We start from the raw sequence: 26,306 nt of genomic DNA on the forward strand, positions 1-26,306 counted from the left end.
CTCGTGTCAGGCAAGGCCGTTGCTCCTCCATCCACACCTCTCTCTCTCTCTCTCTCTCTCTCTCTCTCTCTCTCTCTCTCTCTCTCTCTCTCTCTCTCTCTCTCTCTGCACTACCGATATTATCCTCTTCTTAACTCTTAATAGAGCGAATTTTCTTCTTCCTTATGTTAGCAAGATGATGAAGTTGTCTTTTCCTCTTTGAAAGGATAAAATTCTTGCCAAAAACAAGAAAAAACAACGTAAAAATGAGTGAATGTCAGAGGTCAAACTCAGGCATGTAGTCTCCCTGAGTTTTGTGGTAAGACTGAAGGGTGAAGGGTGAAATTTGCCGCCTAATAACTCGTGGAAGCTATACAGATGCCATTTTTCACAATTTCTTTTACATTAAAATATGATAATTATAAAAATTTATGAAAACAGAAGAAATACTGCATTTTCTTGTAGGAACAATGTTTATGGTTTATTGAGTTTCTTTTATTAATTACCCTGTAATTATGAAAGCAAGAGGAATTTTGACAAAATATTATTAATTACCCTGTAATTATGAAAGCAAGAGGAATTTTGACAAAATATTTTGTATACGCATTCTCCATTGCCATACGAACCTCAGTGAATTTTTTTTTCAGGATTTCGTGTTTTTCTTTCTATACCCCCATATATTGACATTCCAGCCGGGCCCCTTAAAGAGTAGGTGAAGCAAAAAGTAGCCCTTTCCGGCAAATAACACAGACATCACAGGCAAGAAATGCAGCAAATTAGCAATTCGAAGAAATCTCTTTTCTTAGGGTTTCATACATATTTCTGCAAATTTTGAGTGTACAGTAATTTTTCAATATTTAACTTAGCCGGTGATTATAATAGCTGCAACTCTGTTGCCCGACAGACAACTCTAAGATAAAAACTCGCCAGCGATCGCTACACAGGTTACGGGTGTGCCCAACAGCGCCATCTGTCGTCCAGATACCCAGTACTCAATGTAAACAAAGACTCAATTTTCTCTCTGTCGTGCTATCGACAAGACGTACTTACTCGCTGTTGCTAAACTGGAGTTTTTTCACAACTAATTGGTGAAGTACTTTATTCTAGTTTTGAGCTTTCGCTGTGCAGGGTTTCTCTTCACACAAATCCTTGAACTCTTTTTGATAACGGATTCTTTGTTGATGACTTTTTGATAGTTTTTTGAATTTCCCTTTGACCAATTCAAAATGGCTGACCCTTCACAAGTCCCAAAATTTAGGAAGTGCAATGCTAGGGACTGTTCAAGGCGTCTTCCGAAGGCTTCTATCGACCCTCACACTGTTTGTTCCAATTGTCGGGATAAAACCTTTCAATTGGAAGATCGGTGTGAGGAGTGCGTTGGGCTTTCGGAATTCGATTTTCTCGAATTCCAAAAGTATACACGTAGGCTAGAGAGAGATAGAGTTAGGAGAAGTTCTTCTCGTTCTGTTGATATATCCTCTCCTCATGCCGCACAACCTATTCCTTCCCCTGTAGTGGTTGCTCCTAACCCCCCTCCTGGCACTCAGGAACCTTCCATGGCTGATATGATGCGTGCCATCCAGGCTCTGGGTGAGAGAGTTGAGTCCCTTGCTAGTGACCGTAATCAGCTCATGGCGGATGTGAAGGAGCTTAAGTGCAAAAGTGCAGTGGGAAGTGCTAAAGTGCCGAGTGATAGTGTTGTGGATAGTGTTGCGCTTGAGGGTTCGTCTGTTCGTGCCTGTCGTCCTCCTAGTCCGGGACCTCTTGCAAGCTCCCAAGTCCAGGGGAGAAGCAATGTCGTACGACAAATGGGTTCGAGAGGCTTTAATCAGCGAACAGACGTTCCCTCCGTGGTATCGGGCGTATCTACCCAAGATCGCCCCTGCCTAACTAAGACGAGAGAGCCCATTTATACCTCGTCTTCGGAAGGTGTTTCTCGCAAGAAACCCTGGACCAAGGTCTCACGACCGCTAAAACGCAAGTCGGTCCCTTCCGAGCAAGTCCAACGGCCCAGTTGTAGCCACTGGGTCAGTTCGGACTCGCTGCCGTCATCCGATGACTGCTCACCGCCTAAGAGAGGCAAAGCGGTACCGCTTCAGACAGTAACACCGTCTGTCGCCGCACCTGCTCCTGTAGACCCTAAGTGGTCTCTTCTGCAAGACATGCAGTCTAAACTGACGTCTCTAATGCAGGACTTTCGTGCGGAGAAGGTTGCTGCCGCACCAGCTAGTGCAGTACCTAGCCCACAACCTTCCACACGATCGGTTGTGCGTCCTGTGGACGCTGAGGTAACCTTCTCACGCACACCAGTTGAGAGAGTTCCGCCACCCATGCGTTCCAGTGTGATCTGCCAGCCGCATGTTGACGTTAAGCGACGCACGGAGGTCTCCGTTGACGTTCGAGAGGTTCAACAACCGTCAGAGTTGTTTTGTTTTGACGCGGTGCGTCAACCTCCGCAACCCAGTGTGGTTGCCACTGCGCACCCACATCAGTCCAGACAGTCTGGAGTAGACGCTGTGCGTCCCCGCGCTGCTATGGTTGTTGCCAGCTCACAGACTGGGCAACAGTTCCATGACGTTGCGTCCGGCTCAGTCACTCATGCACCCGTGCGACCGGACTCAGCCAACCAGCCGTTACCCACTCCGTTGTCGTTTCCTCATCAGTTATCGGATGAGGGACTTTCTGATGATGATGTTGCTGCACACATAGATGAACCACAATCAGAATTGGACGAGCCTAAGTCTACGCAACCCTCTTTGGACTTTAGGAAAGTTTTGGCCATTTTCAAAGAGATGTTTCCGGACCAGTTTGTTTCTGTGGCTCCTCGTTCTCCTCCGTCAGAGTTTGTGTTAGGCATGCCGTCTACCACTTCTGCCTTTACTAGACTCGTCCTCGCACGCTCGTCCAAGAGAGCTTTGCGGGTGATAGGAGAATGGTTGCACTCCAAGAAGAGTTTAGGGAAGACAGCCTTTACGTTTCCCCCTGCTAGACTCTCTTCTAGATCGAGCGTCTGGTATGCCACGGGAGAAGTTCTCGGCTTGGGAGTTCCTGCCTCTGCCCAGGGCGACTTCTCAAGCCTCGTAGACTCTCCCCGCCGCCTTGCCATGAGACGCTCAAAGATATGTTGGTCATCTTCGGACCTGGACCACCTTTTGAAAGGTATCTTTAGGGCCTTCGAAGTTTTTAACTTGTTAGACTGGTGTCTAGGAGCCCTAAGCAGAAAGATCTCTCCAACAGAGAAAGAGACTTCCTTGCTCATTATGTCCTGCATGGACAAGGCCATACGTGATGGGTCTAATGAGCTTGCTGCATCTTTTGTGTCCGGAGTCCTTAAAAAGCGTGAAAACCTATGCTCATTCCTTTCAGCTGGAGTTACACCGTGCCAGAGATCCGAGCTTCTTTTTGCTCCTCTCTCCAAGTGCCTTTTTCCAGAAGACCTGATTAAGGAAATAGCCGCTTCATTGATACAGAAGGACACTCACGATCTTGTTGCGTCCTCCGCTCGCAAAGCTACCCCTTTGCCTACCTTGTCAGCTAGACCAAGGATGGACACTCCAGCGTCCCGTTTTATTCCGCCCTTTCGTGGCAGAACCTCCAGCAGAGGAGGTGCTCGTGCCGAAGGGAAACGAGGAAAGAAGAAAGGAACCAAGTCCTTTAAGGGCAGAGTCTGACTGCCAGCTTCTTCAGACAGCAGTGGGAGCCAGACTCAAGAACTTCTGGCAGACCTGGGAAAAGAGAGGCGCAGATGCACAATCTGTGAAGTTGCTCAGAGAGGGGTACAAGATCCCGTTTGTACGGAAACCCCCTCTAGCAACGTCTCCCATCGATCTCTCTCCCAGGTACAGAGAGGAAGACAAGAGACGAGCATTGAAACAGGAGGTGTCTCTTTTACTAGAGAAGGGAGCGGTGGTCAAAGTCTCGGACCATCAAACCCCGGGATTCTACAACCGACTCTTCTTGGTGTCAAAGAAGACAGGAGGGTGGAGGCCGGTGCTAGACGTCAGTGCTCTGAATGTCTTTGTCACAAAGCAGACGTTCTCCATGGAGACCACAAAGTCGGTTCTAGCAGCGGTCAGAAGGGAAGACTGGATGGTCTCTTTAGACCTAAGGGACGCCTACTTCCACGTCCCCATCCACCCGGACTCCCAACCTTTTCTGAGATTCGTTTTCGAAAAGGTTGTCTACCAGTTTCAAGCCCTGTGCTTTGGCCTAAGCACAGCTCCTCTTGTGTTTACGAGGCTGATGAGGAATGTAGCCAAATTCCTTCATTTAGCGGACATCCGAGCCTCCCTCTATTTGGACGACTGGCTTCTCAGAGCTTCTTCCAGTCGTCGCTGTCTGAAGGATCTAAAGTGGACTCTAGATCTGACCAAGGAATTGGGTCTCCTTGTCAATATGGAAAAGTCACAAGTGGTCCCATCCCAAACTATTGTGTATTTAGGGATGGAGATTCACAATCTAGCTTTTCGGGCTTTTCCGTCGGCCCCCAGAACAAGCCAAGCCCAGTTATGCATCCAGAACATGCTGAAGAAGGAACGATGTTCAGTCAGGAAGTGGATGAGTCTGATAGGGACGCTATCATCCCTGGAACAGTTTGTGTCATTAGGAAGACTACACCTCCGTCCTCTTCAATATCACCTAGCATTTCACTGGAAAAAGGACAAGACGCTAGAAGCGGTCTCGATCCCCATTTCCGAGAAGATGAAGTCTTGCCTGACTTGGTGGAAGGACAGTATCAGCCTCAGAGAGGGTCTGCCCCTGGCTGTTCAGACTCCCAACCACGTTCTCTTCTCGAACGCATCGGACGTAGGCTGGGGCGCGACATTAGACGGTCGGGAATGTTCGGGATTATGGAACTCGAGTCAAAGGATAATGCATATCAACTGCAAGGAGCTACTGGCAGTACATCTGGCCTTGAAAAGCTTCAGGTCTCTCCTTCAAGGCAAAGTGGTAGAAGTGAACTCGGACAACACCACTGCCTTGGCGTTCATCTCCAAGCAAGGAGGGACCCACTCACTGACGTTGTACGAGATCGCAAGGGACCTGCTCATCTGGTCAAAAGGTCAAAACATATCACTAGTTACGAGGTTCATCCAAGGCAACTTGAATGTCATGGCAGATTGTCTCAGTCGGAAGGGACAAGTAATTCCAACAGAATGGACCCTCCACAAGGATGTATGCAAGAGACTTTGGGCCACTTGGGGCCAACCAACCATAGATCTCTTTGCAACCTCGATGACCAAGAGGCTCCCAATATATTGCTCACCAATCCCAGACCCAGCAGCAGTTTATATAGATGCCTTTCTCCTAGATTGGTCTCATCTAGATCTATACGCATTCCCACCGTTCAAGATTGTCTACAAGGTACTGCAGAAGTTCGCCTCTCACGAAGGGACAAGGTTGACGCTAGTTGCTCCCCTCTGGCCCGCGAGAGAATGGTTCACCGAGGTACTTCGATGGCTAGTAGACGTTCCCAGAAGTCTTCCTCTAAGGGTGGACCTTCTACGTCAGCCACACGTAAAGAAGGTACACCAAAGCCTCCACGCTCTTCGTCTGACTGCCTTCAGACTATCGAAAGACTCTCGAGAGCTAGAGGCTTTTCGAAGGAGGCAGCCAGTGCGATTGCTAGAGCAAGGAGAACATCCACCCTTAGAGTCTACCAATCGAAGTGGGAAGTCTTCCGAAACTGGTGCAAGTCAGTATCTGTATCCTCGACCAGTACCTCTGTAGCTCAAATAGCTGACTTTCTCTTATACCTGAGAAAAGAACGATCTCTTTCAGCCCCCACTATCAAGGGCTACAGAAGCATGTTGGCATCGGTCTTCCGGCATAGAGGCTTAGATCTTTCCAACAATAAAGATCTACAGGACCTCCTTAAGTCTTTTGAGACCACGAAAGAGCGTCGTTTGGTTACACCTGGTTGGAATTTAGACGTGGTACTAAGATTCCTCATGTCAGACAGGTTTGAGCCGCTACAATCAGCCTCCCTGAAAGATCTCACCTTAAAGACACTTTTCCTGGTATGCTTAGCCACAGCTAAAAGAGTCAGTGAGATTCATGCCTTCAGCAAGAACATCGGATTTTCGTCAGAAAAAGCTACATGTTCACTACAACTTGGTTTTCTAGCCAAAAATGAGCTACCTTCTCGACCTTGGCCGAAATCGTTCGATATTCCCAGCTTATCGAATATGGTAGGCAATGAACTAGAAAGAGTCTTAAGCCCTGTGAGAGCTCTTAAGTTCTATTTAAAACGAACTAAACCTTTACGAGGCCTATCTGAAGCTTTATGGTGTTCAGTTAAGAAACCATCTTTGCCTTTGTCAAAGAATGCTTTATCCTATTTTATCAGACTGTTAATACGAGAAGCTCATTCCCATCTGAGTGAGGAAGACCAAGCATTGCTGAAGGTAAGGACACACGAAGTTAGAGCTGTCGCAACTTCCGTGGCCTTTAAGCAAAATAGATCTCTGCGAAGTATAATGGACGCAACCTATTGGAGAAGCAAGTCAGTGTTTGCGTCTTTTTATCTAAAGGATGTCCAGTCTCTTTACGAGGACTGCTACACACTGGGACCATTCGTAGCAGCGAGTGCAGTAGTGGGTGAGGGCTCAACCACTACAATTCCCTAATTCTATACCCTTTTAATCTTTCTCTTGAAATGTTTTTATTGTTGTTTTTTTGGGTTGTCCGGAAGGCTAAGAAGCCTTTCGCATCCTGGTTGATTTGGCGGGTGGTCAAAGTCATTTCTTGAGAGCGCCTAGATTAGGGGTTTTGATGAGGTCCTGTTGTATGGGTAGCAACCCTTGATACTTCAGATCCTAGGGGTCGATCAGCATCCTAAGAGGATCGCGAGGCTCCGTAAGGAAGACGTACTTAAAAAGGCAGAGTAATTGTTCAAGTCGACTTCCTTACCAGGTACCTATTTATTTTGTTTTTGTTATTTTGATAACTTCTAAAATGAAATAAAAACTCTTAGCTCATAGAAATGTAAACATTTATTGCTGGTCTCTACCCACCCCCCTGGGTGTGAATCAGCTATTATAATCACCGGCTAAGTTAAATATTGAAAAATGTTATTTTGATAATAAAATAAATTTTTGAATATACTTACCCGGTGATTATAAATTAAAGGACCCTCCCTTCCTCCCCAATAGAGACGCAGTGGAACGAGGAGAAAATTGAGTCTTTGTTTACATTGAGTACTGGGTATCTGGACGACAGATGGCGCTGTTGGGCACACCCGCAACCTGTGTAGCGATCGCTGGCGAGTTTTTACCTTAGAGTTGTCTGTCGGGCAACAGAGTTGCAGCTATTATAATCACCGGGTAAGTATATTCAAAAATTTATTTTATTATCAAAATAACATTTTACACAAACTCTAGTTGGAAATCCTTGTAATGTGTATTAAAATTCTGTATACTGTAATTGTATCTTGTTTGGTGATTGTAGGTTCTAGTTTTGAGGTAACATTGTAAAACTTATTTGGATCTGTTCTCATGTAATTTATGAAATCTAGTTCTGATCCACTTTATAACTCCAGTATTGTTATAACATACACGACTTCCCAAATTTTGTCTCCTTTGCAAACAATCTAGGCACTAAATTTTCTTCTTCCTTTTTCTAGCACACAGCAATAATAATACATAACAGATTTTTTTTTTTTTTGCTTACTAATGTTCATTTTCTTGTTACTCGTACAACAATTGCTCTTGCTGCCGTTACCAAGCTTTCGCTGCTCATCTGTCATCGTTTGGACGCAAGCTTAAAGACCTTTTTGGGCTCAGGCCATGTCGTCCTGATGGAAGATTCCTTTAAGTAGCTTCCTAGGGTATATTTGACTACAGTGATATTCCCAGAGAATTTAACTTAAGGTCTCCAGAATTCTAACTCCTGGCGCGAATATCCTTAAAGTTTCCTTTTAGTATATCGCATAATATCAGGGGACATATTCTTGACACGCCACATAGCAATCTGCACCCCACATAGCGTTTACGCTTCGAGGGGGAAAAGTGGCAAAATAAAAGAGGAGCGGTTATAAAGTTCGCCATCCTTCGATACTGTCTGAGTACTCAGATGGCGCTATAATCATCCGCCATCTTTATTCCTTTTTTCTGTAGCGGTTACACTCGGTGTTTTCCCAGTGCTCTCTCATTTTCAGGATTTATTATGCAATCTCCAGCCTCTTCTGCCTCTGGAAAGTTGATTATTTGATTCTTATGCTGTATAAATTTAGCTCTGGCCGTAAAGTAAAAAATTGAATCGAATTAATCTAAATTTTTGGCAGAGCTATTGCCTAGACCGGAGGCATCTTCAGCGCTGTCGTTCGTAATGCATGAGTTATTTAGTTAGCCAGAACGACTTTCCCGGTATAATAGCTTAAATAAATATAATTAGCTATTTAGTCTTGATTCCTAGGAATTAATTATATTATGCTGATAGTATTCAATTTAGTTTTGGCGAATTAGGTAGCCGATCTTGTTTATGCTAGGCTTCTTAGCCTAGGCGTTTTAGTTTACTCTCTTGCATATAATAAGTGTTCCTGGTGTCATTAAAATTAAATGAAGATAATAGGGAATTTATACATGTAAGATATATCGATTGCATATAAAATTTCCTCTTCTAAGATAGTATACGAGAGAGCTTCGATGAGTTAGGTAGTCGATCTCACTGTCGCTAGGCTAGTAGCCTAGGGGCTTTAGTATACTTTCATACAATCTCCCCGGTTACCCTTATATACAGTATAGGGTAATCCCTCCTTCCCTCTGAGTGTAGCCTATGGCTACAATCCTAGTTGATCTTGTCTCAAATTGTATATCAGGCAAGACTAGGCTAGGGTTTTTCTGCCCCTTCACCTAGCTACTGATGTTGAGCTTTGGGTTTTGGGTCAGAATCTCAGAGTACTTGTCGTATGCCAGCAACTGGTTGACAAGGTGAATGTACTCCCCTGTTAGGCCTTGTTTGTACAGAAATCCCTTGATTGTGGTCGGGAAGTTCGTATGATTGGCCTTGATTTTAGTGCTGCCTTTGACCGTGTTAATCATGAGGCCCTTGTTTACAAACTGAAACAGTTGGGAGTGGGTGGGTCGTTTCTTAGCATTATTATTGATTTTTTAAGTAATAGATCTCAAAGAGTTGTTGTTGATGGGCACCATAGTGATTATAGGAATGTGATATCCGGTGTTCCACAGGGTAGTGTTCTTGGCCCATTACTTTTCATACTATATACACATGACATGTGGTTTGGCCTAGAAAACAAGCTGGTTGCATATGCAGATGATGCTACTCTCTTTGCATCAATTCCATCCCCTGAATGTAGATCTAGGGTTGGTGAATCCATTAATAGAGATTTAGCTAGAATTAGTGCATGGTGCAAATTATGGGGTATGAAGTTGAATCCTAACAAAACTCAAAGTATGATTGTAAGTAGGTCAAGGACGGTGGTTCCTCAACATCTGGATCTCAGTATTGATAATGTTTCTTTAAATATGTATGACTCTTTCAAAATTTTAGGTGTGATTCTCGACAGTAAATTTACTTTTGAGAAACATATAAGGTCTGTGTCTTCTTCAATTTCACAAAAAATAGGCTTAATGAGAAAGTCTTTCAAGATTTTCGGTGATCAATCTATTCTGAAGAAGTGTTTTAGTTCTTTCATTCTACCTTGTTTTGAGTATTGTTCGCCTGTCTGGTCTTCAGCTGCTGATTCTCATCTTAATTTGTTGGACAGAAACTTACGGTCTATTAAATTTCTTATTCCTGATCTAGATATTAATCTCTGGCACCGTCGTTCAATTAGTTCATTATGTATGTTGCATAAGATTTTTCACAACTCTGACCATCCTTTACATTCAGATCTCCCTGGACAATTCTATCCTGTTCGTAATACTAGGCAGGCAGTTAATTCTAATAGCCAGGCCTTCTCCATCACGAGGCTCAATACTACGCAGTACTCTAGAAGTTTTATTCCAGCTGTGACCAAGTTGTGGAATGATCTTTCTAATCGGGTGGTTGAATCAGTAGAACTTCAAAAGTTCAAAGTTGGAGCAAATGCTTTTTTGTTGACCAGGCGGACATAGTCTTTTTATGGTTTATTTATGACATATTTGTTTTTGATGTTGTTGATAGTTTATTATATGACATGTCTGTTTTGACGTTGTTTATTATTTTAGAATGATTTATTGTTAATTTGTTCTCTTCATTTATTTATTTCCTTATTTCCTTTCCTCACTGGGCTATTTTTCCCTGTTGGAACCCCTGGGCTTATAGCATCTTGCTTTTCCAACTAGGGTTGTAGCTTGGATAGTAATAATAATAATAATAATAATAATAGAAGGGTTTGCATCCCTAGACTGCACTTGAAGGGATCATGTGATCCCCCCTTCTCCCTGTGGTTTAGTCGACTAGTCCTGTGCTTGCAGACCCTAGGCTGAAGAATAGAGATTATTCTGCTGTCTAGGATGGCACCGTCATTTGAACTCTGTTTCTCTATAATTAAGGGTGTCGGCTAGATGTTTGCCGGCCCCCATACTGTATTGACAGACCCTAGGCTGGGGATCGATTTCTCCGGCCGCCTAGGATGGAGCCGATACTGAAACAGAGCTTCCTTAAGGGGTGGTAGGGTCGGCATGCTGCCGGCTCCTCTCACACCTTATACAGGACCCTTTCCCCTCCCAATTCTGTCCTTTAGTGATGGCCTAGCCATCACATCCCCGTGGCCGTTGTCCTGCAATCGCGCCAATTGCTGGCAGGTTGTAGGGCCGGCTTGGGCTTCTGCTTGTATGGCCTAGTCGAACAGGTTCTCTATCGGACATGGGCTCCGGGGTAGCTATGTCAGCAGGTCTACCTGCTGACAGAGGACCCACATCTAGTGTAGAGTGTTCTTCAGTCCTCCCTTGGGCTGCCATTCACATCCTATGCCGGCAGGGACCGGTGACTGAGGTGGATGGGTGGAAGCTTGATTAACTTATATTCTCTCCTTCCATTAGAACCCTCATTCCGGAGGAAGGAAGTGAGACAGTGCTCTTACATCACCCTTCACTCCTTGCTTTATCTCTCACTATTAACTAGTGCCGCCAGGTACTAACCTAACTTGTGGCTGCCCTCCACTAGCCTAACTTGTGGCTGCCCTCCACTAGCCTTTCCGGCAAGATGCTGGCTAGACTTGTGGACCGACAGCCATTGATTCACTGTCACATCTGACATAGCCGGAAAGAGCCGGCCAAGTCTGGTATACGGGCCACTTCCCTGTCACATTGTATGCTGTCTGGGATAGTGTGCCGACAGCCGGTGACCCGCCGGCGTCCGGCAAGCCGCCGGAAGTACGGTGGGTCGCTGGCCATAAAAATGATCAATTTTGTGTCAGTTGAATTATGCCTTAGGCACTAGCTCTGCCGGCTACATGCCAACAGCAACTACGGTATATGCATATACAGTAGCCAGTACATCTGTAGTATAGAGCATACTGCAGACAGAAAACTATGGTATAAAAGTATACAGTTAAATTTTCCAACATACTGTGTGTCCAGGTGCAGTCTATTGTTGAGATCTCATAAGATTGGGAAAGGAATTCCCTTTCTATATACTGATAGATGATCAGTTGTTAATGACCCTCATTATTAATCCTTTTGGAAGTGAGTGTTAGTTACACTTTTCTATCCTTAGAGGCTAGACTTTTCCACCGGGCCTCCTGAGGAGGATAACCCTAGCATTAATATTGAGGGAGGTCACAGCAATTGGCTGGGCGGGAAACACATGTATGTGTCTTTCCTATTTCATTTCTAGCTTACCTATCCTAAGCTATATGCAATAGAATAAAATGGAAAATATTATTATAATATTTATTAGTTTATCTAGTGAGATAGACTACATTATACTCATTTTATTTTTCTCTCTTTACAGGAGGACCATGTGAAGTGCAACAGCGTCTTCTGCAACGTGCGTAGTAGGGACTTCTGTGGCCATCTGGATGTAGGACATACTCCCGCTGCTTCATCACTAAGGGACCTCTCAAATACTGGAACCCACAGGTATGTACTGTATGTAAAGACCTGGTGAATGAGGCTTTTGAAAATCCCAAGACAACGGAGTCAAGGGATGCAGCTCGGGACAAGCTGCGCAAATGGGTTCGTGGCATTCTTTTGGAATGCCACGGGGCCTTACCTCCCTAGTGAACGTATGAGAGCCTGTCTATTCCCTAAAGCATCTGCGGATGCTGTTATTCCTCAGCCTCACCCTGAGATCCCTTGCATCCAGATAGCCGTGGACACGGATGTCTCGGATGTGATGAAGGACATCCATCTAGATGTTGAGAGGATGTCAGAGGTGTCAGAGGACACCAAAAAGGACCTTCTAGTGGAAGGTCGAGATATGTAGTCAACGTTGGCTCCAGAGACGGAAGAGGATGAAGTCGGAACGGTTTCGGTTTCGTCGGTTCCTGCCCCAGAACCCGTGCCCTCTACGTTCTCCACTCCTCAACCCGAAAAGTCGGACGACACCCTGTCTGCCATCAAAGCTATGATGGAGATGTATGAGAAGAATAGTGAACAAAGGGAAGCTGTGTTCAGGAAGGAGATTCTTCAGCTGGCAGCGACCCGTAGGTCTCAAAGGAGACTCAACGCTAAGGATCTTCCCTCGTGTTCCGAGGTAAACCCATGGAGGCATGCCGAGTACATGCCGAATACAAACGGTAAGATCTTTATTTCAGAGAAGCTGGAAGCTGTCTTTATCGAGGACGTTCAGTTCTGGCTCAGCTTTGAGTCCTATTCAGACTGCTTCGTTCGTCTAAGGGTGGAACCTGCATCCGAGGAGGAGACAGAGCCTAAGGAGGTCATAGTGCTTGACCATACGAAAGCTCAGGCTTTGCTAGCCATCAGTTTGAAGGACAAGGGCTTCACCAATTCGAAGGTGCCGGCCCTGAGCAAGAAACATCCCTCTTTTCTTGCTCCAGCATCTATGGCCTTCCCCTTTGCGGAAAAAGGGTTTAAGGCGGTAATTAAGGCAGTGGAAGCCGGGAAACCTTGCCCTACACTGGAGGAGTGTACGCCCCTTTCCCTAGCCTTGCCAACGGATCACAAAGACTGGAAGGACAGTCAGCTTACCTTCTCAGTCGGGAAGTTGGAGGCTGATATCGCTGGACGCTAGTTCAGGGAAAACCTCCCCAAGTTGTCTGAGTTTCTCTTGTGCAGGGAGCAAGATTCGAAGGAGAGATTTGCTGCCTCTCTGTCCCTCCAGGTGTTCATGGAGGCAATGGCCAGTGAGCAGAGATCCCCGGATATGCTCATGGTCATGGCGAAAACACATTTGGCAACCCTAACTAAAGACTTCTACAACTTTGTTAGGGCAAGAAGGACTTGTAGAGAGTTCGTGTTTGCCTCGGCTGCTGTCAAACACGAGCCCAGGAAGTTGATATCTTCCTATAACTGGGGGAAAGACCTATTCCCAAATGAATTGGTCAAAGAAATAGTCGACAAGGCTGCCACGGAGAATAGAAATCTTCTCCAGAAGTGGGACATGTCGGCTAAAAGGAAGTCTTCTCCGGATGAGGGTCCCCAACCGAAGAAGAAGGCAAAGAGGTCAAGAGTGCCTTCTCGCCCTGCTAGACAACAACTTCCCATGACTGCGGTGCCACAGATGGTAGCACAGCCCCAACCCACCTATCAGATGGTACCCCAGCATGTGGTGACTCAGTCACCAGCCTCTACTCCCACCTATGAGAGGCAGACCATCACCTTTCGCCCCAAACGTAGGGGGTCAGGTAGAGATTCCTCTAGACGTCCCTCGAGAGGAAGAGGGGGTAGGGGAGTACGCGGTCAAGGAGGCAAGCCCCCCGGAAACCAGAAGCAATGAAATGCTTCCGGTAGGAGGAAGACTCTGACTCTTCCGGGATCATTGGACCTTCGATCCCTGGGCCAACAGCCTAATCAAGAATGGATTAGGTTGGAGCTGGAAGACAGCTCCACCATCATTTCCTCAGTTCTTCCAACACTCCACCCCCATTCTGGAAGAATATACTCGAGTGCTCTTGAGCAAATGGGTAATAAAGAGGGCAAAGTCCATCAAATTCCAAGGAAGGCTTTTTTGTGTTCCCAAGAAGGACTCATACAAACTCAGTCATTCTGGATTTGTCGCCACTCAACAAGTTCATCGAAAACGACAAGTTCAAGATGCTGACCCCTCAACACATAACGCCCTGTTGCCCAAAAGGGCATACACAGTCTCCATAGACATGGCAGATGCCTATTGGCACATTCCGATCAATCGCCATCTCTCCTACCTAAGATTCAGGCTACAAAAAAGAAAGTATGCTTTCTGAGCCATGCCCTTCAGACTAAACATAGCCCCAAGGATCTTCACGAAGCTTGCAGGAGCAGTCGTTCAACAACTACGCCTACAAGGTGTCCTGGTGGTATCCTATCTGGACGATTGGCTGGTGTGGGCAGCTTCCGAGTCAAAATACATGCAAGCATCCAAGAAAGTGATCCAGGTCCTGCAACATCTAAGATTCAAGATCAACACCAAAAAGTCTCGACAATCTCCAGCTCAGAAAATCCAATGGCTAGGCATACATTGGGATTTACAGTCACATCGTCTCTCCTTTCCATTAAAGAAGAGGAGAGAGATAGCGGGATCTGTCAAGAGACTTCTAAAATCCGACAGGATTTCAAGACGCCAACATGAGAGAGTGCTGGGCTCCCTTCAGTTTGCATCAGTGTCAGACCCAGTGCCAAGTGCACAGCTAAAAGATGCGTCAAGAGTCTGGAGAAGATACGCATCAAACGGTCGAAGAGATCTAAAAAGACCAATACCGATTCGACTACGATCACTTCTCAAGCCATGGTCGGAGGCCAGAAACTTCAAGAGATCAACACCTATGCAACCACCTCCACCCTTAGTCGTCATCCACACGGATGCATCGTTGGAAGGATGGGGAGGTCACTCATCAACGCAGAGTTCAAGGAACTTGGTCCTCGCTATTCAAGACCTTCCACATCAACATTTTGGAGGCCATGGCAGTCTTCCTCACACTGAAGAAATTATCCCCTCACCCTTCAGTCCACATAAGACTGAATTTGGACAGCGAGGTAGTAATGAGATGTCTGAATCGCCAAGGCTTGAGATCGCCTCAACTCAACCAAGTGATGTTGGCCATCTTCCGCTTAGCGGAAAAGAAGAGATGGCACTTATCAGCAGTTCACCTTCTAGGGTTCCGCAATGTAACAGCGGATGCTCTATCCAGAATAACTCCGTTAGAGTCAGAATAGTCCCTAAATGCAAGATCATCCTCCTTCATCTTACATCAAGTCCCGGAACTGCAGATCGACCTTTTCACAACGAGCGACAACAAAAAACTTCCTCGATACGTGGCCCCGTACGAGGACCCTCTAGCGGAAGTAGTGGACGTGTCCCTCGACTGGAACAAGTGAACCAGGGTTTACCTGTTCCTTCCATCCCACCTGCTGATGAAGGTCCTCAACAAGTTGAGATCTTTCCAAGGAACAGCAGCCCTAGTGGCTCCCAAGTGGCCCCAGAGCAACTGGTTCCCTTTAATTTTGGAATTACAGCCGAAGCTGATTCCCCTGCTGGACCCAGTTCTATCTCAACAAATACAGAAGTTGACTGTCTTCTCTTCATTACAGAAAACCCAAGACCTTCAGTAAAGAAAAGGTTTCGGATCTCGAAAGAAAGTATAGACTTCTTAGAGGAATATAAGTCAAAATCTACCAAAAGGCAATACGAGTCATCTTGGAAGAAGTGGGTGGCCTTTGTCAAGGCAAGAAATCCAAAGGAAACCTTAATGGATTTCTGCTTGTCTTTCTTTATTCACCTTCATGAAAAAGGTTTAGCTGCCAACATGATAACTACATGTAAATCTGCCTTGATTAGGCCTTTGCTTTATGCTTTCCAAGTAGACTTGTCTAATGAGATTTTTAACAAAATCCCTAAGGCCTGGGCCAGGCTCAGGCCTGCAGCACCTCCTTCATTAAACTTTTTCCAGCTCGTGGATTTCGAGAGCCTTCGCTCGTTTACTGGATGGAAGTCATCCAGAGTGTTTTTCAAAGACTACACGAAGCAAGTGCAAGAATTAAAACGTTTCATGGTAGCGGCAGGTAGTGTACTAAAACCTGTTGCTTATTGTTGCGAGGAACAGTGAATTATGTGGGACTGTAATTCTAAGGGTGTACATGATGGCACTTTATAGTGCAACATGGTAAGTGAAATGTCATCATGATGACATTACGGACTGTTCCAGTGTACAAAGGTAATGAAACATAGACTGATCACTAGGTGCCCTGTGTTTTTTACACAAGTGTAAATAGACAGACTTCTCAGAAAGACACTAGAAAATTTTTAAAATTTTCATGTGAGGGGCAAAGATTTTGTTTTCAGGTAAAACAAGTATTTCTGATTTTATTGTGTCTATGTTAATAAATTCTGTTTCATTTTTATGTATTATAAATGTATGCTGAATTTTTTATTTATTGTTTGACAATAAATGATTAATTGTTTTGTGTGTCATATTTCGCCCTAAACATTTTAATAAAGTTATGTGTGAGCATTCCTTTCATTCCTTATTATTCTGCATAATTATATCGAGCAAAGGTAGTAACTTTGTTCCTATATGTATATAAACCTTTCTAGCTAGAAGTAACTTGTTTCAATACAAGATGCAAACTTGTCTGTTGAGGTATACGACTGGATTACTATACCTCAGATGATATGGTGACTGACATGAACCTGTGTTCATATTATAAATACAAACTTTGGCTAAAGGCATACAGGGAGACCTGTATGTCTCTGAATGCTAGGTTCATCACATGAAATATGCAACTTCGAGACTTTTTCCCGAGTCTAGTTCGACTCTTTCCTGTAGGGGCCAAGAAGCACTAACATAGTATATGATTAGAAAAAATGACATATAACGGCAATGTCATTGGTCTCTTAGGTTTAGATGACCAAGGAAATATTATCTTGAAGTTTAAGGCACAACTGGGAAATCCACGGATACATTAATGCTCTGGTAAACTTCCATCACGACGACATAGCCCGAGTCCAAAAAACGGTCGCTCAAAAATCTATTTTTGGGTGAGATAGCCATGTTGTCCTGATGGACCCACCCTCATTTCTATGAAAGGCCTTGGCAGGATCCCTCCCGATATACTGTATCTATAAATAACGGCTTAACAAGGAATAAAGAATAGCGGACGATTATAGCGCCATCTGAGTACTCAAACAGTAACGGAGGAAGTGGAACTTTATAACCGCTCCTCTTTTATTTTGCCACTTTTCCCCCTCGAAGCGTAAACGCTATGTGGGGTGCAGATTGCTATGTGGCATGTCAAGAATACGTCCCCTGATATTATGCGATATCCTAAAAGGAAACTTTAAGGATATTCGCGCCAGGAGTTAGAATTCTGGAGACCTTAAGTTAAATTCTCTGGGAATATCACTGTAGTCAAATATACCCTAGGAAGCTACTTAAAGGAATCTTCCATCAGGACGACATGGCTATCTCACCCAAAAATAGATTTCCATTTTACCGAACTTTGTTCGATAAGATACAATGTTCAGTTGTGTGGACGGAGCCTAAGGGTTAACTTTCCTCTTTTCCTTGAGGAAAAAATGCTTGGACAGAGTAGAAGAAAGGTATTCTTTCTACAGGCTTTTGGGTTCTTTCAATTTTCAGCTGTTGTTGAAGGTAGCAGGACAGAGCAACGAAACTCTTGGTGCATGTTTTTTAGAGTTCATAATAGTTTTGTTCATGGTGGAGTTTTGCTCTCTGCCATATCCTTTAACAAAGAAGAAAATTGGGATCCATTAGATTCATTGATTAAGGGTCCTACAAAGCAGAAGATAAGAGAATGTAATTAATGCATATACAAGTACAAGTTTAAAACTGAAATGTTTGCTTGTTTTATCTTGGATTTGAGAGAGAGAGAGAGAGAGAGAGAGAGAGAGAGAGAGAGAGAGAGAGAGAGAGAGAGAGAGAGAGAGAGAGAGGGGGAGGTAGGTTAAAGATAGATCTTTTGAAATTACGTTTTTCTTAATATTTTTGGCTAACAAACACAATGCAGTTATAATTCAGTATTCATCCTCTTTGAACTTGCTGAATTCACTATTCGTCTTTCTTTGATAAGAAAAACTCATCTTGATATTCATCACTTATCTGGTATTTGCTGTGCCTACTAGAACTTGTAAGACCCAAAATGAGTCACACTTACCTGTATATAGCATATTCAAGCTGAAAACAGGGCTGTGTATCTTAATCTTACTTTATTTCTCACCCAATGTACATTGCTAAAGTTTGTCTTGCTGTACTGTAAGTCTCACCCAATGCACATTGGTAAATTATATCTTGTAGTAGATATCACCCAGTGTAGATTGCAAAAATATGCTGTGAAATTCAGTAATCTTTTTCATCATAGGTCATAAGAAGGATAGTGAAAAAACTATGTAAGAAAGTATATGGTTAGAACAAAGAAAGAGCATAAAAAAAGGGATCGTAGAAAAATATGAGTGACATTTACAACTGATCTAGAGGTAGCTTACTTTATGCCTATAACAACAATTTCTTGGTTAGTGAAAAGAAAAAGATCATCAGAAGAGGTAACATTTCTTTGGGGAAAGAAGATGTAAAAAACAATAAGACATCGGAAATAAAGTAAAGTCATTGATTTGGATAAATCTAAAACAGTTAGCAATTGATAGAGTTTCAAAGTCTCTCATTTGTAAAAAAGCAAAATAGATGTAAGTTGGCATTTTTTAAAAAAAACTAATGGAACGATAGTAGTGAATTGTTTAAAAGTGAGTCATGGGTATATTGATAACTTTAGGAATGGGATTGGCATACAGTACACACGCTCTGTTTTTCCAAGATGAGAGGTTATAAGGGATGAAGAGAAGAAATTTATTGTTCATGTTTTGAAGTCTAAAAGCTCCTGCCTCTATGGTACCTGTATTAATAATGCATCTTAAAGGTATTTTTAGAATAGTTTTTGTCTTTGCTTGGTGGTAGTTTATTGCCTGAAACATGGGGTATTTTGCATTTTGCTCAAAACATTTTTTACACCCCCTTTTTTCAAGGTTTGCAGTGCTATACCATAGGTGGTCCTCAGCCATATGGCCTTTCCCCATCAGAAATCCTTCTTCCTGATTATTTAACTGCTTTTGGCTACAGCGCACATCATGTTGGTAAATGGCATCTAGGATTCTTCAATAAAGAATACACACCCACTTTCAGAGGTTTTAAAAGCCACCTTGGCTATTGGAGTGGCCGTATTGATTACTATGATCACACAGCATTTGAAAATGTATGTATCTTTCATATTTTGTACTTTGTTGGTTTATAATTTTATGGTATGTAAAATATCAAACTTTATTAGACATTTTTTCATTACTTTTATGGCTTATTTTACTGTCACATAACTTCTTAACACCTGAAGATCATTCAAATATTTTATTTGTGACAACTTTTAGTGCATTGGCTTTAGGTAATGCTATCCTGTTTTGTTGTTTATTATCAGATTTTCACATTTTTTTTTCTAATTCTTAGGATTAAGCATCAAGATTTCATATCCTAAACTGTATGTTATATAGAGAAAAAGTTATATTCATTCTGATTAAAGTATAGAAGGGATTTTGACGAAGGAAAAATCTATTTCTGGGGAGAGACCTGTGACGCCCGGTGAAAAGGGTCCTTCTTTACACTTTTCTGATATAAACCTTCCAAATATACCAGAGAAAGATAAAAGCATGGAATGCAGAGGTTACCACCCTCGTGCGAGCACCTTGTGGGTGTCGTGTATAAAGCAGGGGCGTGTGAAAGCCACTATTCACAGGATGTCTTCCATTTAGATAATTCCTTCATCAAAGGGAAGGCCCTAGATACCACACTTGAACCACGCCACCGACGCCTAACACGAGCGCCCTCTAGGACATCCTTCTGCAAGAACACATGGCTTGGAAAGGAAAGGGTGGGAACGTACAAAATAACAGGGAAGGGTTTCACCGGGCGTCACAGGTCTCTCCCCAGAAATAGATTTTTCCTTCGTCAAAATCCCTTTTCTGGGTCGACCTGTGACGCCCGGTGAAAATGTACCAGAGAATGCCTTCCAAGCCCAATAAAGTAATAACATAATGAGGAGAATACAAACACCATGTAACAAAATAATATAATATAATAATGAAAGTAAACATAAAATTACAAACTAGCCAAAGGACATAGTGAAAGTAAGGCTAAATAAATATGAAGACAAGGAATCATCCGAGTGTCCAAATGCAAAAGCATCAAATCTTACATGTCTAAGCATATCCAAACATTAAAGTAACGGTAAATACAATAACAGTTAAACCATAGGAATTAAACATGGTAATAATCTTAGGGCTAACGAACCACCCAGGAGAGTGGCGACGTGGTGTGAGTGGCAGGTGGGAGGGAGAAGAGAAGAGATGGAAGAAAGGAAGAACAAGAGATTAATGGGGAGAGATAAGACTCCCAGCTGCAACCGTTGGGTATTTAAGGGCCTGTAAGTTCTTTAGATAGTGGTGTTTGAAAACCATGGGAGATTTCCAACCCGTATATTTTTTAAGGTCATCAAAATCCATGTTCTGGAAGTAATTGTTGGAGGTAGCTACTGACCGGATAGCATGAGCATGGGGAAATGATTCTGGATTAGCATGTTTAATGAAGTAGAGGATTTGTTGTCTGATACCTCTAATGGAAATAGTACCTCCTTGTTCCCTGATAAACAAGGGACCAAACGAGCGGGTGGCAGTTCTAGCTAAAAAGGCCCTGAGAGTAGTGACTGGACACAGAAGTATCCTGGGGAAGAGGAATAATCTTCCAAGGGGACCACCTATTTTGTGGGTCCTCATTTTTAGCTAGAAAAGCTCTGTCTGGAGAAAGAAGCACTTCACCTGAAGGGAGGAAATCTATGTTTTCTGAGTTTCGTGAGAGAGCTGCTAGTTCTGAGATTCTAGCACCTGAGGCCAAAGCTGTTAGAAATAAAGTCTTCCTAAGAAGAGTGATATAGGAGCAGGATTCATTGTCCGTGTCTGACGCAAGTTTGAGGACATCGTTCAGAGACCAAGAGACCTTTTGTGGCTGAACCGAAGGTCGAAGCCTAGCACACGCTTTTGGAATAGATGAGAAATAGGAATCAGCTAGGTTAATGTTAAACCCAACAAGGAAGATTTTCTTCAAAGCTGACTTGATGGTGGTTATAGTGCTAGCTGCTAGGCCTTTGTCAAATAGGAGCCTAAAGAAAGAGATGGCTAAATTCGGAGTCATACGAGTATGGTCTGAATTCTTTAGGAAATCTGCTAGTTTCTTAATGGCCGAATCATATTGACGAATTGTCGAGTCCCTTTTGTCTGATTCTATGAAGAGGACGTTTTCCGGGTCAATGTTTGCGTCTCTATGAGCTGCAAACTTCATGAAGTCCACAAAGTTAGGGTTTTAGCTATCCTTGAGGAATCTGACATAGTCTGAGTTTGGACTACTTGGGTCAGTTTGGGGAATGGGATCCGGAAGGGACGGAGTTTCAACTCGAGGAGGAGAGGAAACCAACTGCTCTTTGGCCAGTGAGGTGCTACTAAAGCCACTGCCCCTCGGAAGGAGCGTAGTTTGTGTAAAACTTTCATTAGAAGATTCACTGGAGGGAATAGGTAAATCTTCTTCCAATGGTTCCAATCCAGGGTTAATGCATCCATGGCATAAGCATGAGGGTCCAGGTTTGGGGTCACATAACAAAGAAGTTTTTGATTCAGCTGAGTTGCGAATAGATCTACCTGGAGGCCCGGAACCAGCCTGAGTATCCACCGGAATGAATTTATGTCTAGAGACCATTCTGATTCCAGTGGTTTGGTCCTGGATAGTGAGTCCGCTATCACATTCTGGACTCCTGCTAGGTGAGTTGCCGACAGGAACCAGTTCTTTTCTGTTGCCAAGGCGAAGATAGTGACCAGGACCTGATTCAGGTTGGGTGACTTGGATTCTCCTCTGTTGACGCAGTGTACTACGGCTGTGCTGTCTGAAACTACTCTGATGTGGGTCGACCTCGGAGGGGAGAGTCTCTTCAGGGTCAAGAACACTGCCATGGCTTCGAGAACATTGATATGGAACTGTTTCATGGCGGGTGACCAAGAGCCCTGAAACATCTGATGTTCGGAGTAACCCCCCCCCCATCCACTCAGAGATGCGTCTGTATGAACTGTCACTTGTGGAGGTGGGAATTGTAGAGGAACTGATTTGGAGAGGTTCCTCGGTTCGGACCATGGGCGTAGTCTCATTTTCAAGACAGAAGGGATCTTCGAGATCTTGTCTCTTAAAGGTACTGTAGCTCTCTTCTGATCACCTGTTTGTGTTTGAGAAAATTCCTGATCTTGAAAGCTATTTCCCTTACCTTTTTGGGAGGAAGGGATAGCTTGTGCTTTGAAAGGTCCCACTGAATGCCTGACCATTCGAAGTGGCATGATGGTTGCAGGCGGGACTTTTGGTGATTGACCTGAAATCCCAGGTTGGCGAGAAATCGAAATACTTTCGTCGTAGTTCTGTTGCATTCCTGGGTCGACCGAACCCAAATGAGCCAATTGTCCAGATAAGCTATGATCTGTATCCCTTGGTTCCTGAGTTGTTCTAGCACTGTCTCTCCCAGTTTCGTGAATATCCTGGGGGCAATGCTGAGACCGAAGGGCATGACTTTGAACGCAAAGGCTTTCCTGCCTAGGCGGAAGCCTAGATAAGGAGAGAAGTTTCGAGCTATTGGCACATGATAATAGGCGTCGGTAAGATCGATAGAGGTGGTGACGGCCCCACAGGGAAGTAAGGTCCGTACCTGAGAGATAGTCAACGTTCGGAACTTGTCGCAGAGAATGTAAGAGTTTAGTTTTTACAAGTCTAGGACCACTCTCAATGCCGACGAGTCTTTCCTCGGAACTGTAAACAGGCGGCCTTAGAACTTCAGTGATCGAACCCGTTTGATTGCTTTCTTCTTGAGTAACTCTGTGGTGTACTCTTTCAGGATGGGAGTGGGTTTCTGGAAGAAGGTCACTAGTGGAGGTGGAGAACCCTGTGACCATTTCCAACCCAAACCTTTGGAGATTATGTTGTGAGCCCACGGACTGAAGGTCCAATGGACTCGAAAGTGGTAAAGTCTCCCCCCTACCGGGACCACATTATTGCGAGGGAGTGAATCTAGGTCCCTTCCCTCCCCAAGCACCCCTTGTCCTAGGTCCGCCTTGTTGGCGGAACTGTCCTCTACCCCTGTAGCTTCCTCTCTGGTGTCCACGAAAGGAACCTGAGGATTTGTAGCTAGGGTTGTATGTAGGAGAGTGCATCCAAACAGGGTTGGGTTGTGTACCTGGGGAAGCAGTGAGGTAGACCACCTGTTGAGGGGGATTCGGTTGCTGAGACATCGAAGCAGAGCGAGACGGTGATGACGAGTGGGTAGAGTTATGGTACCATCTATATATGGAGCATGCAAGGCAAACCTCCATGGGTTGTTTTTATCGAAGGGGGGTAACTTTGACGCATCTGGGGCTGAAGGAGGAGGCATCCGAGTTCCTGAACGGATCAGATTCGCCACCATATCTTTGAGCTCCGTCATAGCCCCTTGGCTTGCCCTAGAATGTTGTTGTATCTGCTCCTTAACAATATCCCTGATCAGGTCGACGGGAAGGAGGGTTCCTGAACACTACCCGCTGACGAAGCCTTGGACTTAGCAGACTTCGACTTTTTAGCAGTCACGGTTTTATGTAAAGTAATAGGAACATCAGGATCATTTGAGGGTCCGGGGACCGTTCACGCAGATAATGGCAAAGCTGAAGGCTTAAAGGTACGTAGTGGCTTCACCTTGGGTCGTACAGGGACGGAGGGATCCCGAGGAGAAGCCGTAGGCTTATCAAAGCCGAGGAAGGAAGAGGTAGAGGAAGGAGTGAGAGATAAAAGGGAATCCACCAACTCAGCACCACCTACCTGCTCGTCCATGGGTTCGACGTCCAAATCTAGAGAGGACATGTCCCCCGCCAATAAAGCTTCCTCTTCCGTTGGGATGGTTGCTCTAACTGCCTCAATTAACGGGGCCGCTGTCTCCGGCGGAACTGCTGCAGTGGTAGAGCCCGGGAACAGACGAGAGGCCATGTCTCCGTCGAGGAGATAGGGTGCGCCAGACGGAGCATTCCTTCCAAAGCCTGACACCCAAGGACGGAGAGCAGCTCTTGCAGCCAGGAGAGAGTCATCATCAGCCTGAAAGAGGTGAGGGAATTAATGATGAAGGAGAAGATCGTTCTCCGCAATAAGCGATGTATACATATATAAGGAACAAATTAAATCATCACCAAAGGATAAAAAGGAACAAACTAGAACCAACTTATGTCATCGTTCAGGAGTAGGGAGGACAGCTCGTAGCAGAGCGTGCACGACTCCAGGAACCACACCATGTATGAGGCTTGTCCCGGCTCCCGAGTGAAGGATATGGCGCAATGCGCATGGGACTGGCATAGGTCATAGCCCACGGGATCATTAAAGGCAGCGGGGCAGCCCTTGGCAGCGCAGCGGACCTTCTGTAAAAGAAAGGAGACAAGTCTGGATGTTCCTTGAGACTCTGATCAGTGATTCAGATCAACCAAAAGAGTCTAGATAACATTAAATATGTGTGCATAGAATGGTTCCATAATTGAGAGCTAGAGTTCCATATTAATACAAAATAAGAATAAACTAATGTACGCTGCGGAACCACGGACGAGCCGAGGATGCAGTGATAGGTCTGTAACCAAGTAATATGTAACTATTAGCAGCAGTGGAAAGTTAATGTTAACCTCAATGCTGATCGTCTGGGTGATCTCCGGTGAAGCCGGAGGTCCGGTGATAAGGTCCGGAATAATTAAATTGTGATTAATAATGAAAAAGTTTGTGTGCATATGGCCAAAGCCAGAGTCCGAGGGCAAGGGGTCACCGTTTCACTCCAAATAATATCTGACTAGGTTCCAACTCCAATGAGTATCCCTTATGGCAAAGTAGAACTCAAGGCGGAGAGGATGAACGTTCCGATCCTACTCCAAAGGCGGAGCGGGGAGAGGACGGAACTACGAGGGGAACGGGTGGCGGCATAAAGCTGGCCCAAAATAATGACTCACACACGAACGGGACCTATTAATAACGCTAGCCATATTAACAGTAATCACATAATAAAATAAAACGTAAATATCCTAAACCCATAGAGGGGGGGAGGGATAACCCGTGATCGTATAAAACGGAAAACGTGAAATTCACCTCTCCTACTCGAGGTTAAGAAAGAAAATGAGAGAAAGGGTAACTCGTGACTGTAGCAACTGAAAACGAGAACTCCATGCTCACGCTCTCGTGGTTACACTAAAAAGAACCAAAAGCACACTATAATATGATTTAAGTATAACAATAAAATTGTAATGTCAATCAAGACTAGGAACGAAGAATAACAACTGCGTAACAAATAGATATAAAGATATAGTCTATTTACGAACGCTTTCCCGAGGCGGGTACTAAACTATAATAAAGCCAAGGACGCTATTCTTCGTTCGTCCAAATTGGACTTGCTAGCAAAAAATACCATAGTAAAACAATAATAATAATAATGATAATAATAATGGTTCAAAAATCGTAAGTGACTTAACCAAGAACCTAGATGACAGAGTACCAAATGGGCAAGATTAACGTGAAATTCCAGCGAGGCAAATCAAAACAACAATGGCTGCCGACGCCGAGGAAGGCCAAGCCAATCTATAATTAAAAACCACACTACTGGAAAGAGAACAACTGCCTTGTACTGTAAAAAGCTGTCAAAACAAACTATGGTACTTAACATTGGTAAAGGTGAAGTAGTAGCTTCAGTCATGATGAATTAAATCTAGAAACAGGAAAAACACCAAGAGCACAAAAATATACGACCAAGCGAGCAAGTCCAAAACAGAAGGATGTCCTAGAGGGCGCTCGTGTTAGGCGTCGGTGGCGTGGTTCAAGTGTGGTATCTAGGGCCTCTGTTATGGCCCTTCCCTTTGATGAAGGAATTATCTAAATGGAAGACAGCCTGTGAATAATGGCTTTCACACGCCCCTGCTTTATACACGACACCCACAAGGTGCTCGCGCGAGGGTAGTAACCTCTGCATTCCATGCTTTTATCTTTCTCTGGTATATTTGGAAGGTTTATATCAGAAAAGTGTAAAGAAGGACCCTTTTCACCGGGCGTCACAGGTCGACCAAGAAAATGATTATTAAAATTAGAATCAGCCCCAAATTTCTATAAATAGGACACTTAATGCTTAATAAATTTCAAAGGGAAGTGAAGAAATTAA

At 44.2% G+C, this 26,306-nt stretch overlaps 1 protein-coding gene across 2 annotated transcripts in view; it reads left to right on the plus strand.

Annotated features, from left to right (window-relative positions):
- LOC137643997 (arylsulfatase B-like) overlaps nt 1–26,306 on the plus strand; it is a 636,333-nt gene that overhangs the window by 440,929 nt on the left and 169,098 nt on the right. For both annotated transcript variants that reach the window (XM_068376854.1, XM_068376853.1), the window contains exon 4: nt 19,060–19,286. In XM_068376854.1, coding sequence (XP_068232955.1) covers nt 19,060–19,286 — 227 coding nt within the window. The remainder of the gene's footprint in view (nt 1–19,059; nt 19,287–26,306) is intronic.

Source organism: Palaemon carinicauda, chromosome 7 (assembly GCF_036898095.1).
Source record: "Palaemon carinicauda isolate YSFRI2023 chromosome 7, ASM3689809v2, whole genome shotgun sequence".
NCBI lineage: Eukaryota > Metazoa > Arthropoda > Malacostraca > Decapoda > Palaemonidae > Palaemon > Palaemon carinicauda.